We start from the raw sequence: 18,361 nt of genomic DNA, 5'->3' as shown, positions 1-18,361 counted from the left end.
CACACATGTGGTTAAATTGCGCATCTTTAATGTTGGCAGAAACTTCTTTGGTACTTATCCACATTTATGGGGCTCTCACTGATGTTACTTCCAGTTAGTATACCAGAAGTCTTGGTGTCCCAGCACTCATCATCTATTTTATCTATTCAGCCAAACCTGAAAAGGGAAGAAAACTCCTTCTATTCTGTTTGGCTGCTCCAGCTGAATAGAAGTAGTCTTTCCACGCTAGGCTTTATCAGACTTTTGTCAATGGTCACAGAAGCTCCCAAAGAAAGGTCTCCCAGTTATACTTCCATGTTATGTGCCTGACAGTTTGTTACCAGATTACATTACAGCTGCCAAGACTATGAAGCTTTAAATTAGATGTTTGGCAAAATCCCATATTATGTTCCATACATTTGGTCTGTACATTCTATCCATTGGTTTCCTTTAAAGTAGATCTCAAAGCAGTGTTTCCTATATATATCTGGGAGGAGGTTCATAGCAGTGAGCAGTCACTAGACGTGCCTCCACGTCACTTTTGTGAGTCTTAAACATTGCCTTTGAGACTGCATCTTCTGTCACTTCTTGCTATTTCAAGTCTTGGAGTATGGGAGACAATGCAGTTCCCTTTACCACTTGGTAAACCATGGCTGCCTTGGTGAGTGGTGCTGTCTGAGCTTTGGTGGGCAGGGCAGGTCCAACTTGTAGTGGCAGCTTTGCTCATAAGAGTGCAGGTAGTGTGTTTTTTATTTTGCAGTCCAGCACAGATGCACTTGAGGGTTTGTTCACACCAGATGCTCTCAGATGTGTTTAAACACATGCACAGTAAAATTGTTTTCCTACCACCCTTATTCACACCCCTGCATTCAGTTCCAGTGCTTTAAAAAAAAAAAAAAAAAAAAAAAAAAAAAGTATAGCGCATTACATTGTTTTTCACCAGAATGCACATAAACGCAAGGGGGAGAAAAAAAAAGGTAACTTCTAATTTGGCTCCTCTGGTGATCCATACTCCCCTGCACACTTTCTGGTTTAGTAGAAAATGTGTGCATATGGCTTGCAGGGCTGTGCAGGTTCCTGTGCATGTCTGGAGAATGCTAGAAAAAAAAAATCCTGTGTAGATGTTGAGGCAAGCCTCAGGAAAGAGCAGAAAGTGACCTAAAGAAAATGCTAGCATATTCCTTCAATTTCAAAGATTTTTCAAGTGAAATAAAATCACTGGAACACATTACTAATTCATTAACCTCATAACGATACAGTAACACATAAATGCAGTGTCCTTGAAGTGGGCTTTAAACCTGGGCACCACATGTATTCCTGCACTCCCATCACATATTCAGGCTCTTGCCCACACTCATGACTCCTGATCCCCTGATCTCTGTGATAGCCTCTGATTGGCTATCACAGAAATTAATAAGTCCGTGTGCAGCCCATCCATGTGTTTTCTTTTTCTTCTGACTGGGGAGAAAAATATGTTGTATCTTTTTTCTCCCTGCAGGAAATCAAGGTATCCACAAACAAGTGTGAAAAAATTTTAAAAAATAGAGAAAATGGCTAGATCAAGGCTTGAGCTAGTTTAGTGTTGGGGTCAAAGGTCAGGTCCACATATTTTGGGTAGGACTTGAAAACTTTTTTTGAGTTGTCCTTTGGTAAGTTATGGTGTTAGCAAAAAATATACAGCCTAATTTTTAAATACATTTTTATTTTTATTTTACTATTTTGGGCTAGTTTTCCTTTTGATTCCATGAAGGGGTTAAAAAGACTTGGAAAACATGCATGTGAAAACACACTGAATGTGGGGATTGTGCTGTGAACAAGCCCTGAAAGATGGATGACAATGCTGGGAGAAAATCGGAAGCTTTGATACCCAGTAATAACAAGTGAAATAATTGCACTATAACTGGCGGGATCATGAGATGTGTTTTGAGTCTCCATAGTAGTCAAACATTATAATAAAGCAAATGGAACACGTGCAGCTGTTATACGTCCTAAAATTCATATTTTTTGCCCACATTTGCATTTAAAACTTTTTTTGATGATTAGATTCAATGCTTACAGAATTTGAGGATTTTTTTTTTCTATTTCAACAAATTGTACTTACGCTATTTCATCTTCCATCTGTCCCAACAGAAGCAAACGGACCAAATGTGTTAACTGACACTTCGTTCGACTCATGTCCATCCTGCGCTTGCTGTGTTTTCTGGTTGATCTGAAGCATGAATGAAGTCTGTCATCTCTGAACATGATCATGGCATTGGGCTTGTCAGGTCACCTGACACAGTCTCTGATTTACTGTTAACTTTCTACGAGTCTTTCTCCTCTCTCTATAGTCGGTATTTTGGGAGTGCATGTAAATATAGATTGTTTTCCAGATGCTGTTGTTGGAGTCTTTCTTTCCCCCTTAGAAAAATGCTGTTTTATTAGAAAGCGAATGTGCGTAGTTACTTTAGGGGCTTTTCCTTGTAAATATTTGCTTTTATTCAAACCTTTAGTAAGGGACATTTTATGCTATGCATAGGTGTTCCTGAGAATTAATTATGTTTAGTTATTTTCTCCTAAAATTTTATTTAAGTGTTCCTCTTTTCCATTATTAAAAAAAGTATATATTTTACAAGTAACTTAATCATGACTGCTGTTATATGCTTGGTCTTCAAAGAAAGAAAATTGTGTATTTTCAGTATTTGCTTTGATTCATTATAGTAAAATTCACCTTAAAAATCATTTCTTTATACATTTTTCACATTTTATATGCTCGCTGTTTCATTTTGTCGTCATATTCCATACTCCTTTGCTTATGCTTTCTGTACCATCCATTTACACATTATACTGTAGGCAGGGCATCTAGAATACTTACTGAACAATGACCTACAACTGCAGGCTATGTAACCCAGTGTGTCGTCTTCTAAATTGTGTTCATAGTTGACCTTACATTAAAATGCAAGGTCAACTTAACTAAAGGATTAAACGAAAACTTTAAAAAATACTAACTGGGGACTGTGGCATCTGGCCACTTCTGTAGGCACTAGTTAGGCCACTGTGCCAGAGTGTTACCTCCTCCTCAATAGTGCTGGAGCTAATTTTTGATGCTATCCTAAATATTTAAAAAAATCAAAAAATCCCATTCTTAGACAGTTGTCATCTCAACAAGTGTCCACATTGGAAGACTCGCAATCCTTTTTATTCCTTTTCCGATGGCAACTCAAAATCTCTATCCTCTTTGTGGATTGAAGAATGTCGGCTTTCATTCAAAAAGATAATTCTGCTTGACAAACAATTAAATTTCCTGCTGTGTAATGGGTAGGTGTTTGCTGAAAAGAGTTTCCTGAAAAGATTAGGTTGTTTTATTTCCTTAAAAACTGCTGTATAAAATCTACATTAAAACAGAATGCAACACGTTGCAAATCTCTAAATCCTATTTTATTCACAATAGAAAATTTATATCAAATGTTTAAACTGAGAAAATGTATAATTTTAACCAGTACAGGGCACTTTAACCCCCTTCCTGCCCAGAACATCTTTCAGCGCTGTCGCACTTTGAAGGACAATTGTGTTGTCATGCAACACTGTACCCAAATTATTTTTTATTAATTTTCTTCACACAAATGGAGCTTGCTTTCTTGTTGTATTTAACCACTGCTGGGTTTTTTTTTTTTTTACTAAAAATAAATAAGACCAAAAAGTTTGGGGGAAAAGTTTTTCTTAGTTTCTGTCAGTAAATTTTGTAAATAAGTAATTTTTTTTCTTCACTGTTGTGCACTGATGAGGTGGCACTTATAGGCACTGAATTAGGTGGCACTGGTGAGCGGCACTGATTGGTCGCACTGGGGGGCTTTACTGTAATCGGGGCACTGATGAATAGTACCCAGAGTACCTGTCAGGGTGTCCCCTGCGAGGAGGCGCCTCTGATCAGCTCTTCTCGCCACACACTCTTGTCAGTGTGAGGCAATGAGAGCCGATTACTGGCACTTCCGTATTCACATGTGACCGTCTGTGATTGGACACAGCTGATCACATGGTTACAGATTGGGGTCACGCCATGTCCTAGGAACACGGCGCCGCTGCCGTGCTGCGCACGAGATCTGTCGTTCTGGTGCTACGTCATATGATGTCCACCCAGAACAAAAGCCGCACCACTCCTCCATCATTTGACAGTGGGTGGCAGGCAAGCGATTAAGGGAACAAAAAAGGTCATTTTTAAATTGAGGAAAGCCATAGATGACAAAACGGTTGGGATCAGGGCCATGTTTGGGAACTGAGGAGACCAGTTGGAGTTTTGGGAGAAGAATGTCCCATTCTTGCCTGATATAGGATTCTAACTGTTCAACAGTCCTGGGTCGTCTGTTATTTTCGTTTCAAGATGTGACAGATATTTTCAGTTGGTGAAAGGTCTGGACTGCAGGCAGGCAAGATAAGCATCTGGATTCTTCCACTATGAAGCCATGCTGTTGTCATAGATGCAATATGGCATTGTCCTGCTAAAATTTGCAAGGGCTTACCTGAAAAAAATCTGGATGGGAGAATATGCTACTCTACAACCTGGATATACACTCACTGGCTACTTTATTAGGTACACTTTACTAGTACCAGGTTGGTTTCCCTTTTGCCTTCAGAACTGCCTTAATTCTTCATGGCATAGATCTAACAAAGTGTTGGAAACATTCCTTTGAGATTTTGTTCCATATTGACATGATAGCATCATGCAGTTGCTGAAGATTTTTCGGCTGCACATTCATGATGCAAATCTTCTGTTCCAACACATACCGAGGTGCTCCGTTGGATTGAGGTCTGGTGACTGAGGGCCATTGGAGTGCAATGCACTGATTGTCATGTTCAATAAACCATTTTGAGATGATTTGAGCTTTGTGACATAGTGACATCCTGCTAGAAGTAGCCATCAGAAGATGGGTATGCTGTAGTTATAAAGGGATGGACATGGTCAGCAACAGTATTCTGGTAGGCCGTGACATTTAAGCGATGCTCAGTTGGTACTAGGGTGCTGAAAGTTTGTTAAGAAAATATCCCCCACACCATTACACCACCAATAGCCTGAACCGTTGATACAAGGAAGGCTGGATCCATGCTTTCATTTTGTTTATGACAAATTCTGACACTACCATCTGAATGTCGCTGCTGAAATCGACAACAGGCAACATTTTCCCAATCTTCTTTTTTCCAATTTTGGTGAGCCTGCACGAAATGTAGCCTCTGTTTCCTGTTAGCTGACAGGAGTGGCACCCAATGTGGTCTTCTGCTACTGTAGCCCATCTGGTTCAAGGTTTGATGTGTTGTGCATTCAGAGATGTGTTCTGTATACCTTGGTTGTAACAAGTGGTTATTTGAGTTACTATTGCCTTTCTATCATCTCAAACCCATTCTCACCTGACCTCTGGCATTGTTGTCCAAATAACTGGATAATTTCTCTTTTTTGAACCATTCTCCATAAACCCTAGGAATTTTTGTGCCTGAACATCCCAGTAGATCAGTTTTTTAAATACTCGGACCAGCCCATCTGGCACCAAAAACCATACCGTGTTCAAAGCCGCTTAAATCCCTTCTTCCCCGTTCTGATGCTCGGTTTGAACTTCAGCATGTTGTCTTTACCACATCTAAATGCTTAAGCATTGAGTTGGTGCCATGTGATTGGCTGACTAGCAAATTTTGTTAAAATGCAATTGAACAAGTGTATCTAATAAAGTGGCCGGTGAGAGTATCTTTCAGCATTGATGGTGTCTTTCCACATATGCAAGCTACTCATTTCATACACATTGATGCACCCCATACCACCAGAAATCCAGGCTTTAAAACTGTTAGCAAGCCAGAAGGTCCCTCTCCACTTTATCCTTTAGGAGAATGCAGTGTGCTCGGTTGCTAAAAAGTCAAATTTTGATTTGTCTGACCTCAGAACAATTTTCCACTTAGTAGAAGACCATTTTTAGAGAGCTTTGGCTTCGGGAAGATGGCAGCATTTCTGGATCATTTTTAGATGGGGCTTCTTTCTACGATAGTTTTAACCTGCATTTTTGGATTGCATGGAAAACTGTGTTTACAGGGAAGGTGAGTAGCCCCTGGAAGCCACACATCTATGGTGACATGCAGAGATGAGTGCAGTGGCAATATCAGCCTGGACTCCCACCAGGCTGAGGTTGCCACTCCATCTCTGCAAGACACCATAGATGTGCAGCTTTCAGGGGCTATCCTCCTTCCCTCAAATCTTTCCAGGAGCCAGGGCGGGCTCCATCCCTTGCCAGCACTCTCACAGCAGCTGCAGATGCACTGTCTACATACCCCCTCTTTATCGAACCTGAGCGGCACTCATATATTCCCTGGTCAAACTGTGTTGTCAAACTGTGTTCGCAGACAGTGATTTTTGGAATTATTCCTGACCCCATGCAGTGATGTCCATGACAGAATCGTGCCTGTTTTTAATTCAGTGCTGCCTGAGGGCCCAAAGATCATGAGAATCCATTGTTGTGTTTTAGCCTTGCTTCTTGCACACAGATTTCTCCAGATTCTTTGAATATTTTTGTATTTTGTACTGTGAATGATATATTTAAAGTTTTTGTAGTTTTACAGTGAGGAAGATTATTCCAAAATTGTTTGACAATTTATAAATGCATCTTTTCACAGATTGGTGAACCTCTGACCATCTTTACTTCTGAGACACTCTGACTCTGTAAAATGCTCTTTTTCTACCCAATCACCCTCACTTGTTGCCAATTAACCTAATTAGTTACAAAATGTTCTTACAGCTCTTATTAGTACCACTTACATTGCCAGCTTTTTTTGCTGGCCTGTCCCAACTTTTTTTAAATATATTGCTGCCATCAATTTCAAAATGACCTTATTTTTTTTCTTAAAATGGTACATTTTTTTCAGATTTTAAACATTTTGATATGTTTTCTATTGTGAATAAAATACGGATTTATGAGATTTGCAAACCATTGCACTCTGTTTTTATGTAGATTTTTACACAGCGTCCTAACTTTTTGGGAATTGTGGTTGTAACAACGATTTGTTACCTTAAAGAAAACCTGTTGTATGAGAGAGCTAGACTACCATTGCTAACCTGCAAACACAAAAAAAAGCAGCACTCCATGGGTAAAGTCATAAGTCATGTAAAGCACGACTGAACTGGTAAATAGATGGAAAATAGTTTATTGCACTAAGAAGATGAACAATCCCAGCACAGTTCTGTATAGGACTGTGGGATATAAAAACAAATGCAGCAAACAGTCATACAGCATAAAGCATCAAAGTAGAGAAATGTTTTAAAATGTTTTTCTAAAAAAAGAAAAACTACCACACAGAAAAACTGGGTAGGAGAAAGGTAGTATAATCCAGGTGCTTGCTGGTAAGATGTAAAAAAATTAAGTACCTGAACCACATGGAGAACACTGACAGCCCAGTGGAGAGGAGATGATGAACAGCCCGATGGCAGCACACAGGGAGACCAAGCTCCTTTGGTCTGCAAGTTGGAAAACTGCAGCTGCGAGATGACACTCTGCTGGCTGACGAGGAGCTGGGGCTTATTGTGGGGCACGGCAGTGCCAAGTTGCCAGATGTAAACTACCTTCCTTCTACCCAGTTTTTCTGTGTGGTACCGTTGTTTTTAATAAAAAAAATAAAATCTTAAACATTTATTTAATGCTTTCTGCTCTGACTTTTTTCTGCATTTGTGTTTACATCCCACAGTCCTATACAGGGATTATTGTTTATCTTCTTAGATGGAAAATAGTTTAGTGTACTTTACATGACTAATGACTACTCATGGAGCGCTGCTTTTTTGTGTTTTGTTGCTAGTCTTCTATTTTCCAGTGATTAGCCAGCTGCACTGTGTTATTGTCGTTCATCCGTGTCCTATACCTACACATTGGACTGACAGCTCTTAGCGCTTGAGAATTTGGTGTGTAGTTTACCATGGCTAACCTGGCAAATGCTGGTTGAATTCTTGTCTCTGGCTTCAGTCCTTTTAGAGCCACAGACCAAGAGCAGGTTTGGGAATCTGGTTCCAATCTCACTAGCTGTTTGTATGTCTTGGGTCAGAAAGTAATGAACCCAGAGAGCCTGGGGTCTTTCATTTTCGTAAGCTTGGGTATGGCGGCTTTAATCTCTCCTCGTGTGTTGCGTTTTCTGATCATTCTGGAAATGCTAGCTGCCCGTCCCTTGTGTTAATTTTATTGACACGTAAGCCCCCTGTTGCCGTATTATAGGAGCTTCACCCTGCCCTTGTCCACACTATTGGTCAATGAGGCCACACATTGTTATACCACTCTTAAGGCCTAAAGGGTGGGAGGTTTAGGTCCAAGCTGGTCTTGTGTATATACACAACACCACCCAAAGATCATATGTTGTATATGTGACTGGTGTGCACTGCTGTTCCTGGCTGTTTACAGCACTGAGACTATTCTAATTGGCACACGGAAGGGAGGAGTCCACAATAAAGTTAACTTTTGTATGCACAACAATTGTGCAGTATCATACCATACCATTTACAGAGCTTGTTACATTGTGAGACAAGAATAGTATGAGTTCTGTGAAGGGTGCAGGAGACAGGGGAGCAGTGCAAGTCCTTCACATTTGCTTCTGCTGCTATTAACCCCTGCAGCACTGGATGATCAGTGGTCTGGGTAGTATTCAGCAGCATGAAGGATGGATTTTTTTTATATGAAGAAGCTGGCAAAGCCCCCCCCCCCCAAAAGAAAAAGATAATGAGGGTACATAAAGATACACGTTTTCTTTCTTTTGTTATTGTGCTCCAGCCCAATCCAAGATCTCCTTCCCCAGCAGCCAGTTGAACATCAAAGTGGAAATAGTGTGCATTATGGGGGACGCTTGCCATAATAGCTAAAAATGTGCAATATACTTGAACATTATGGCACAAAAACCCTCTGACAGTGAGGAATACATAATCTTCTTGTCACTCTGTCTCTACTGCTGCCGCTTGGTCTTCTGGGTTAGTCATCTTAACCCTATCTTGATTGACCAGCTTCAGATGATATAATTTCTGTTTATGTGCAGCAGAGTTAATTCCTGCTGACACCCAAAGCATTGAAGAATGTACACCAAGCTGGATATGTGCTGTAAAAAGTGATAGCAGGTAAGGTAGAAACTTTTATGGCAAAGAAGTACTGGGTCTCTTCTGCAATGGGTATACGAGCAGAACACACTATCCTACACAGACCATGTATGTTTATATCAGTATACGAGCCATGCACAATACACCACAGGTGCATCTCATAAAATTAAAATATCATCAAAAAGTTTATTTAATTCAGTAATTCAAAAAGTGAAACTCATATTTTATGTAGAATAGAAATTTGAGAGTCTAGTCCCCAACCAAACCCCCACAAAAAAAGAGGTAGCATGTGGACTATCTCAGTACCGGTAAAGTATGTAAACAAATATATGTACAACACATATATAAAAAATAAATAAGAATAAAGTTTATTGATGCAAAAACAACAACATTGATATCTAAAATTGCAGATGGTATAGTATTTCAGCTAGTTTCACTGTGGACAGCTTCCTCAGGAAATACAGTAAATACATCTGAAAAGATATAAATATTACATAAGACAAAAACAACTAATATATGTTGCGTAACAATATAAATGGGGAACAAGATATTTTTACCGCTGTAGGCCGCTTCCCCCCCAGTCCAGCATCATCAGGGCCCAAAGGCCATCCAGCAAAGCCTCCCGAGGCAACTGGGGGAGGCAAAAACACAAGGAGGCTTTATGTAGATTCATTACATACAGAGTGATATATTTCAAGCATTTCTTTCTTTTAATTTTGATGATTATGGCTTACAGCTAGTGAAAATTCAGTATCTCAGAAAATTAGAATATTCCATAAGACCAATGGGAAAAAAAGAATGTTAATACAGAAACGGCTTACTGAAGAGTATGTTCAAGTAGGATGCACTCAATACTTGGTCAGGCTCCTTTTGCATGAATTAGTGCATCAATGAGGTATGGCATGGAGGTGATCAGCCTGTGGCACTGCTGAGGTGTTATGGAAGCCCAGGTTTCTTTGATAGGGACTTTCAGCTCATCTGCATTATTGGGGCTGGTGTCTCCCATCTTCCTCCTGATAATATCCCACAGATTCTCTGTCTGTCAGGCCAATTGATTACTGGCCAATCAAGCACAGTGATTCCATAATAATTAAACTAGGTATTGGTACTTTTGGCAGTGTGAGCAGGTGCCAAGTCCGGCTGGAAAATAAAATCGTATCTCCATAAAGGTGTTCAGCGGAGGGAAGCATGAAGTGCTCTAGAATTTCCTGGTAAAGGGCTGTGCTAATTTTGGACTTGATCACAGTGGGCCAACACCAGCAGATGACATGGCTCCCCAAATCATCTCTGACTGGGAAGAGTTCACACTGGACCTCATGTAACTTGGATTCTGTGCCTCTCCACTCTTCCTCCAGACTCTAGGACCTTGATTTGCAAATAAAATGCTAAATTTTTCCACAGTCTGTGATTATTTGGGGAGCCATGTCATCTGCTGGTGTTGGTCCACTGTTTTATCAAGTCCAAAGTTAACCCAGCCCTCTACCAGGAAATACTAGAGCACTTCATGCTTCCAACTCTGCTGACCAGCTTTAAGGAGATGCTGATTTAATTTTCCAGCTGTACTTGACACCTGCCCACATTGCCAAAAGTACCAATACTTGGTTTCATGATCTTGATATCACTGTGCTTGACTGGCCAGCAAACTCGTCTGACCTAAACCCCATAGAGAATCTGTGGGGTATGTCAAGAGGAAGATGAGGGACACCAGACACAACAATGCAAATGAGTTGAAAGCCACTATTAAACACAGGCTTGCCTTCATGCCATGCTGCATTGATGCAGTTATTAATGCAAAAGCCCTGACCAAGTATTGAGTGCACACTATACTGTACATGGTTAAACTGTTCAGTAAGCTGACATTTCTGTATTAGAAATCCTTTTATTTTTTTTATTTTTTTTCATTGGTCTTATGTAATGTTCTGAGATGCTGAATTTAGGGTTTTCACTAGCTCTAAGCCATAATCATCAAAATTAAAAGAAAGAAATGCTCAAAATATATCACTCTGTGTGTAATGAACTTTATAATATATGAGTTTCACTTTTTGAATTGAATTCCTGAAATAAATAAACTTTTGGATGATATTCAAATTTTATGAGATGCACCTGTACATAATTAAAACTGGGAAGGGGGTCAGAGATCCCTGTTATCAATGTTCTAGTATAAAATGTACTCTATGGCATTAAATTGTATCCAGGGATGCCATGTTTGTTCAAATTTGTGCTGTGTATCATTTAGAATTTTTTTTATTCTTTACAATAATGCAGTTATCTTTGTCTAATGAGGCCCTGAGGAGTTGTTGATCTTCGTCAGCAGCAAGCGAAAGATACGAAAAGATGGTGCTCAATGATGCACCTGTTGGTGATCTTTTAGGATTAGTAAAGGTCATCATGTTGATTAGTGAATATATCTCCTGGCGTGTCCCCCATAAACCCACCCCACTCCATGAGTCCTCAGTTTTTTGCTAGTTTCCTAAGGTAATAGACCTCTTCTCCCTTGCAGAGAAATCACTCCAGGTGTACACACATATTTTAGTTCAGCCCATCTAACAGATCTCCCCATCCACGCTATATAGCGCAGATGGAGAAATCTTCCACTGCCACTATTGTATTCTGACAGCCATAGGTGTGCACAGCCTATTGCATTAGGGTGTGCACCTCAAAGCTCAAACACACATGCGTGTGTGTGTATAATATATATAGTATACATAGTATACACATGCGCTTCCACACTTCTCTGATAAGCCGAGCCATCAGTGGGAGATCTTTCCCATCGTGGGCCCCTGGGCAAAATGATACACTGGGGTCCCTACCATGGAGATGGCAGCACAAAGTGTGTGTGGCAGGGTGAGGGGGGTTAACATTTGCTATGTACAGAGTGCAGGGCCCAGGAGTGCACTACATACGTACAGAGTGCAGGGTTCAGAAGAATGCTACATACATAGTGTACTGTTCAGGAGTGCACCAGCAGAGTGCAGACTTCAGGCATGCATTACACACAGGGTGCAGAGTTCAAGGGTAAGCTAGGTACAGGGTGCAGAGTACAGGAGTAAGCTAGGTACAGGGTGCAGAATTTGTGCGTGTGCTATGTATAGAGTTCCATCATTCAGAAATCCGCTGTGTAGAGTGCAGAGTTCAGGTGTGTGCTACACACAGAGTGCACAGTTCAGGAGTGAGCAGAGATCATGCTTGTGCTATGTACAGAGTTCAATCATTCAGAAGTCCGCTGTGTAGAGTGCAGAGTTCAGGTGTGTGCTACACACAGAGTGCACAGTTCAGGAGTGAGCAGAGATCATGTGTGTGCTATGTACATAGTTCAGACGTGAGCTACGCATAGGGTGCAGAGTTCTGAAGTGCGCTATGCACAGAGTGCAGAGTTCAGGTGTGCCCTACACACAGGGTGCAGAGATCATGTGTGTGCTATGTACAGAGTTAAGACGTAAGCTATGCGCAGGGGGCAGATGTTCAAAAATGCATTGTAGAGTTCAGGAGTGTGCTATGCACAGAATGCTAATTTCAGGTGTGCGCTATGCAAAGAGTACAGAGTTCAGGCATGCACTACACACAGGATGGACAGTTCAGGAGTGAGCTAGGTACAGGGTGCGGACATCATGCGTGAGCTATGTACAGAGTTCAGGCACGCAGGGTGCAAAGTTCAGGCCTGTGCTATGCACAAAGTGCTGAGTTTAGGCGTGTGCTATGCACAGGATGCAGAGTTCAGGCATGTGCTATGCACAGGGTTCAGAGATTAGGAGTACGCTATACACATGGGTGCAGAATTCAGGCGTGTGCTATGCACAGGGTGCAAGCTTTAGGTGTGTGCTATGCACAGGGCACAGGGTGCAGAGTTCAGGCATGCTGTACACTAAGCACAGGGTGCAGGCTTCAGGTGTGTGCTATGCACAGGGAGCAGAGTTCATGCGTGTGCTATGGTACAAATTTCAGGGGGACACTATGCCAGTTTACAGACCCTCTCCCCCAGTACAGAGCTTTCCCTTACAATTTTTCCCCAAGAGAATGCTCTCCTCTCCTTCCAGTACAGCTGGAGTTCCAGCTCTTCAACCTTCACTGCTCCATACCCACAGCAGCTCTCCTCTGTCCCACAGAACAGAATCCTAAACTTACTGTGGCTGGCCAGGCTGCTGCAGCAGGTTTCTCTTGATGCTGCGGGTGTGAGGCTAGAGCGGCCGAGTGGATATCCCGCCCCGCCCCCTATAGGGAGAGCAGGGAGGCATTGTGTGTGCAGACACTAGAGGCCAGTGCTGGAGGTTCCGATGGTAAAAAAAACAGCCACCGACAGTGTACTTCTTCCTGTGCCGGGTGCTGGTACACAGAGAGGGTTCCAGTGCCGGGCACCCAACTGCCGCTTTGTGTGTTGTGGTCAGGGTGATTAGGGTGTTCCCAGGCACACCTGGCACACCCCATGCGCACGCCTATGCTGACAGCCATAGCTGGGACCTGTCAGAATACCAAACAGCAACTGCATATGATTGCATTCAGACACTGTTTCAGCCTCCTTCAATTTCTCAATCAAAAGATGCTCCTCACTGTTTTCTTATACAACAATAGAATCAATGAATTGGTGCAACCTCAGTAAGGTAACCTTATGCCGCGTACACACGATCAAACAATCGGGTGGAAAAGTCCGGCAAACTGAAGTCCGCCAGACAATCCCACCGTGTGTAGCCTCCGGCATACTTTTTTGACCCGAAAGTACGGCGGACTTAGAAAGTAGTTTTGCACTCCAATCTTCCCGCCGGACTCGCATTTCGGCGGACAATCTGGCCGTGTGTGTGCCAGTCCGCCGTACTTTTGAAATGAGCGGACTTTTCCCGCCCGGAGAAAAGTCCGCTCATTTCGAGCGGGTCTCCAGGTAGGCGGGGCCCGCGAAGGAGACGGCGACAGAAGACCGGGCCACCGCCTGTAAAAGAGCTATAAGAAGGCGCAGTGGCCCGGCAGAAGAACCGAAGAGGGGGACAAGACCCCCGAAGTCGGAAGAAGAGGCCGCGGCGACGAAGAAGAAAGCTGGACTCCTCCGCTAGCAAAAGAGCTACAAGAAGATAGCGGAGGAGTCCGGCGAGAAGACCCCCGAAGACGGAAGACCCCCGGAGCTGTGCAATAAAATATTTTATCTCGCGTGTTGTGTTTTTTTTTGGGGTACTTTTATTTTACAGGTGAATGGGTAGGGGTACATTGTACCCCATACTCATTCACATAGGGTGGGGGGCCGGTATCCGGGGGCCCCCTAATTAAAGGGGGCTCCCGGATTCCGATAAGCCCCCCGCCCGCAGACCCCGACAACCAACAGCCAGGGTTGTCGGGAAGAGGCCCTTGTCCCCATCAACATGGGGACAAGGTGCTTTGGGGTGGGGGGGCCGCGCGGCCCCCCCTTCCCCAAGGCACCCCCCATGTTGAGGGCACGCGGCCTGGTGCGGCTCGGAGGGGGGGGGGCGCTCGCTCGCCCCTCCTTTCCTGGCCGGCCGGGTAGCGTGCTCAGACAAGGGTCTGTTGTGGACTTGGGGGGGACCCCCACGCCGTTTTTTTTCGACGTTGGGGTTCCCCTTCAAGTCCATACCAGGTAGCGGGGCCAGCCGCGTCTCCCTCGCAGGCCCCGCCTACCTGGAGACGCGCTCGAAATGAGCGGACTTTCCTCCGCGTGCGTGGGCGAGTCCGTTCAGTAGGGCGGATAGTACGGCGGACTTAGTACGCCGTATTAGTCCGCTGAAAAAGTGCCATGTGTGGGCAAGTAGCCCGTTCGGAAAGTCCGATGGACAGTCTGGCGGGAAGTCCGCCAGACTAAGTATGTCGGATAGACGGCTCTAAGTCCGTCAGATAGACGGCTACGTGTGTACGCGGCATAAGTAAGTGGTTCCCAAGCTGTAACTGGACCCCAAGCCACGCAGACCATCACCTTGGCACTTGGTAGTTAGTCGCAGGGTGCTCCACAAGTCCAGGGCCATGGTCCATCCCTATGGTATGCTCACTGTGGTGGGTGAAGCCTGGATCCTATATAGGAACCATGGACAGGTAAGACAGGGTCATCTTGTTTAATGAACCGTTACTGTAGCCTCACATTATAGTTAGGTTGAAAAAAGACACAATCCTTCACCCACAGTTGATCAAGAGGAAAGCATGCTCCAATTTCCTCCAGCAGGGGAAAAAATCACTTCCTGATCCCCCGAGAGGCAATCGAATTTTCCCTGGATCAACTTTATCTATAAATGTTAGTACCCAGTTATATTATGCACATTTAGGAAACAATCCAGGCCTTTTTTAAAGAAATCTACTGAGCTTGCAAGAAACACCTCTGGAGGGAGTCTATTCCATATTTTCACAGCTCTAGACATAAAGAGTGCCCCTTTGTCCTCTGTGATGACCTTAAAGGGAATAACTCAACATCATGTTCACTATATGGACCACTTGTATTTGTACATGTTGATCATACCCCCCTAATCTCCTCTTCTCAAGAGTGAATAAATTCAGTCCCTCTAATCTTTCCTCATAACTGAGTTCCTCCATGCCTTTTATCAGTTTGGCTGCCTTTCTCTGTACTTTCTCCAGTTCCCCGATATCCTTTTTGAGAACTGGTGCCCAAAACTGATCTGCATATTCCAGGTGAGGTCTTACTAATGATTTGTACAGGTGCAAAATGATATTTCTCTCTCAGAGTCTATACCTCTCTTAATACAAGAAAGGATTTTGCTCGCTTTGGAAACCACAGCTTGGCATTGCATGCTATTATTGAGTTTATGATCTACCAGAACCCCCAGATTATTCTCTGCTACAGATTCTCCCAGTTGTACTCCCCCTAGTGAAAGGAATGTAGATTGTCTAGAGGTCGTTAACCCTTCAATTATGTGACGATCAATCCCCACACAGGCCTGGGAGAGTAGCCCATTGAGACAATGACACAAAACAACAAAGTCTCTCTGAGCAAATCTAATCTTTATTTGGTGTGAATATTTAAAGGGGGTTTTCAGAAAGTACCGCCCTTTGAACGTGTCATACAAATTATCCAATCATATACAAGTAGAATCTATGACAAAAGTGAAACTAGTGATTCCTCAAAATCATGTGCTTTCCAAGAAACAAAACAACTAAAGAAGATAACAGTAACATGAGAAACAAAACTAGATTAGCAAAACTTGAGCATATCTATTCATGAAATGGATGTTAGGCTTAATGCATATGAGACGCTGTTAAACACGCATTCAGAGGCAGTTGGACACTTTTTTCAACTGCCCCTGAACTCATTCAATGTTATCCTATGTTTCCATGTACACAATCTCGTTTTTTGCCGTTTTTATGCAGTTGCGTTTAACCTCGTTTTTTCAGAAGCCAAAAAATGGGTTCAGACGCAAAAGTTTTCCACGTTTCAGACGCGAAACGTGGTAAAATGCCGGTACCGCGTTTTGCCGCGTTTTCGTTTATAACCGTTTTTAAAGGTGACCTTTTTTTTACATTAAAAATCTCAAAAATGATGGCAAATGAAAAACCATTAAAAAAATATTTTAAACAATTGCAAGTGGACAATCCACAACTTGTGGCAAGTGACATGGCAGGTGACAAGTGGACAATCCACAACTTGTGGCAAGTGACGTGGCAAGTGGACAATCCACAACTTGTGGCAGGTGACATGGGAAGTGACGTGGCAAGTGGACAATCCACAACTTGTGACAGGTGATGTGGCAGGTGACGTGGGAAGTGGACAATCCATAACTTGTGGCAGGTGACGTGGCAAGTGACATGGCAAGTGGACAATCCACAACTTGTGGCAAGTGACATGGCAGGTGGCAAGTGATGTGGCAAGTGGACAATCCACAACTTGTGGCAGGTGACATGGCGAGTTATGTGGCAAGTGGACAATCCACAACTTGTGGCAGGTGACGTGGCAAGTGGACAATCCACAACTTGTGGCAGGTGGCGTGGCAGGTGACATGGCAGGTGACGTGGCAAGTGGACAATCCACAACTTGTGGAAAGTGACATGGCAGGTGACGTGGCAAGTTATGTGGCAAGTGGATAATCCACAACTTGTGGCAGGTGATGTGGCAAGTGACCTGGCAGGTGATGTGGCAGGTGACGTGGCAAGTGGACAATCCACAACTTGTGGCAAGTGACGTGGCAGGTGACGTGGTAAGTGGACAATCCACAACTTGTGGCATGTGACATGGCAAGTGATGTGGTAGGTGACGTGGCAAGTGACGTGGCAAGTGGACAATCCACAACTTGTGGCAGGTGCCGTAGCAAGTGACAAGCTAAATACAAGTACACTGCTGCTCTCACAGCTGCTGCTACTCACTGTGGTCTCACAAAATTGCTGAAATAGTTAATAAAACTGTTTTTTGAGCTTGGGGAGGGTCTATGATGTTAGCTTAACTAAACGCTTCTAGACGCAAACGCGGTAAAACGCCGCTAAATCGCAGTAAAAATCGCAGCAAAATGGGGGTTTCTAAACGCTGGTTTAAGCTTTTAAAAACATGTGTCTAGCAGAGTTTGCACCGGCGTCTCATGTGCATGAAGCCTTAGAGAGACACAAAATGGAAACCGAATTTCTTAAAGAATGAAAGCGGTTAAGCAAAATATCCCTTCACCTAGTATGTATGATGCATGCATATTCTTAGTCCCCAAGTGCATAACTTTACATTTATCAACATTAAACCTCATTTGCCACTTAGTTGCCCAATTAGACAGTGTATTGAAGTTGGCTTCTAAATTGGAGACATCCTGTAAGGACGTTAATTCACTGCATAGCTTGGTATCATCTGCAATGACAGAAATGGTAATTTTAATACCAGACCCTATATAATTTATAAAGGTATTAAAAAGTAAGGGTCCCAGCACTGAACCTTGGGGTACACCACTGATAACCTTAGACCATTCAGCGTAAGAATCATTAACCACTACTCTCTGAATTTACATTTACATTTACAAATTGATCTTTACAAGTCTGTAGACTTAAAGAGAGAGTCCACTGGAAAAAAATGATTAAACGCCAGCAGCTATAAATACTACAGCTGCTGACTTTTAATAAATGGACACTCACCCTTCCCAGGGTCCAACGATGTCGGCAGCCGAGGCCGATCGATCGTTCATTCGGCTCTCGGATGCTGCTGCCGCCATTCTCGGTGAGGGAATCAGGAAGTGAAACATTGTGGCTTCACTTCCCGGTTCCCTACTGCGCATGCGCGAGTCGCGCAGCGCAATGGGAATGGTCTGCGCTGCCTCTGGGACCCATGTTTGTCCCAGCAGACAGCACGCCGGGACAGGTATCTGCACCCCCTCCCCCCTGAAAGGTGCCAACTGTGAC

At 43.2% G+C, this 18,361-nt stretch overlaps 1 protein-coding gene across 3 annotated transcripts in view; it reads left to right on the top strand.

Annotated features, from left to right (window-relative positions):
* Window positions 1-2,352, top strand: part of ZSWIM9 (zinc finger SWIM-type containing 9) — a 68,082-nt gene extending 65,730 nt beyond the window's left edge. For all 3 annotated transcript variants that reach the window (XM_077457347.1, XM_077457349.1, XM_077457348.1), the window contains one exon: window positions 2,110-2,352. In XM_077457347.1, coding sequence (XP_077313473.1) covers window positions 2,110-2,133 — 24 coding nt within the window. In that variant the 3' untranslated portion in view covers window positions 2,134-2,352. The remainder of the gene's footprint in view (window positions 1-2,109) is intronic.
* The last annotated feature ends 16,009 nt before the right edge of the window (window positions 2,353-18,361 follow it).

Source organism: Lithobates pipiens, unplaced genomic scaffold (assembly GCF_037356315.1).
Source record: "Lithobates pipiens isolate NorthernLeopardFrog02 unplaced genomic scaffold, aLitPip1_a1.2 Scaffold_27, whole genome shotgun sequence".
NCBI lineage: Eukaryota > Metazoa > Chordata > Amphibia > Anura > Ranidae > Lithobates > Lithobates pipiens.
The sequence above is the reverse complement of the archived record's forward strand: the minus strand, read 5'-3'. Positions and strand labels throughout refer to the sequence as shown.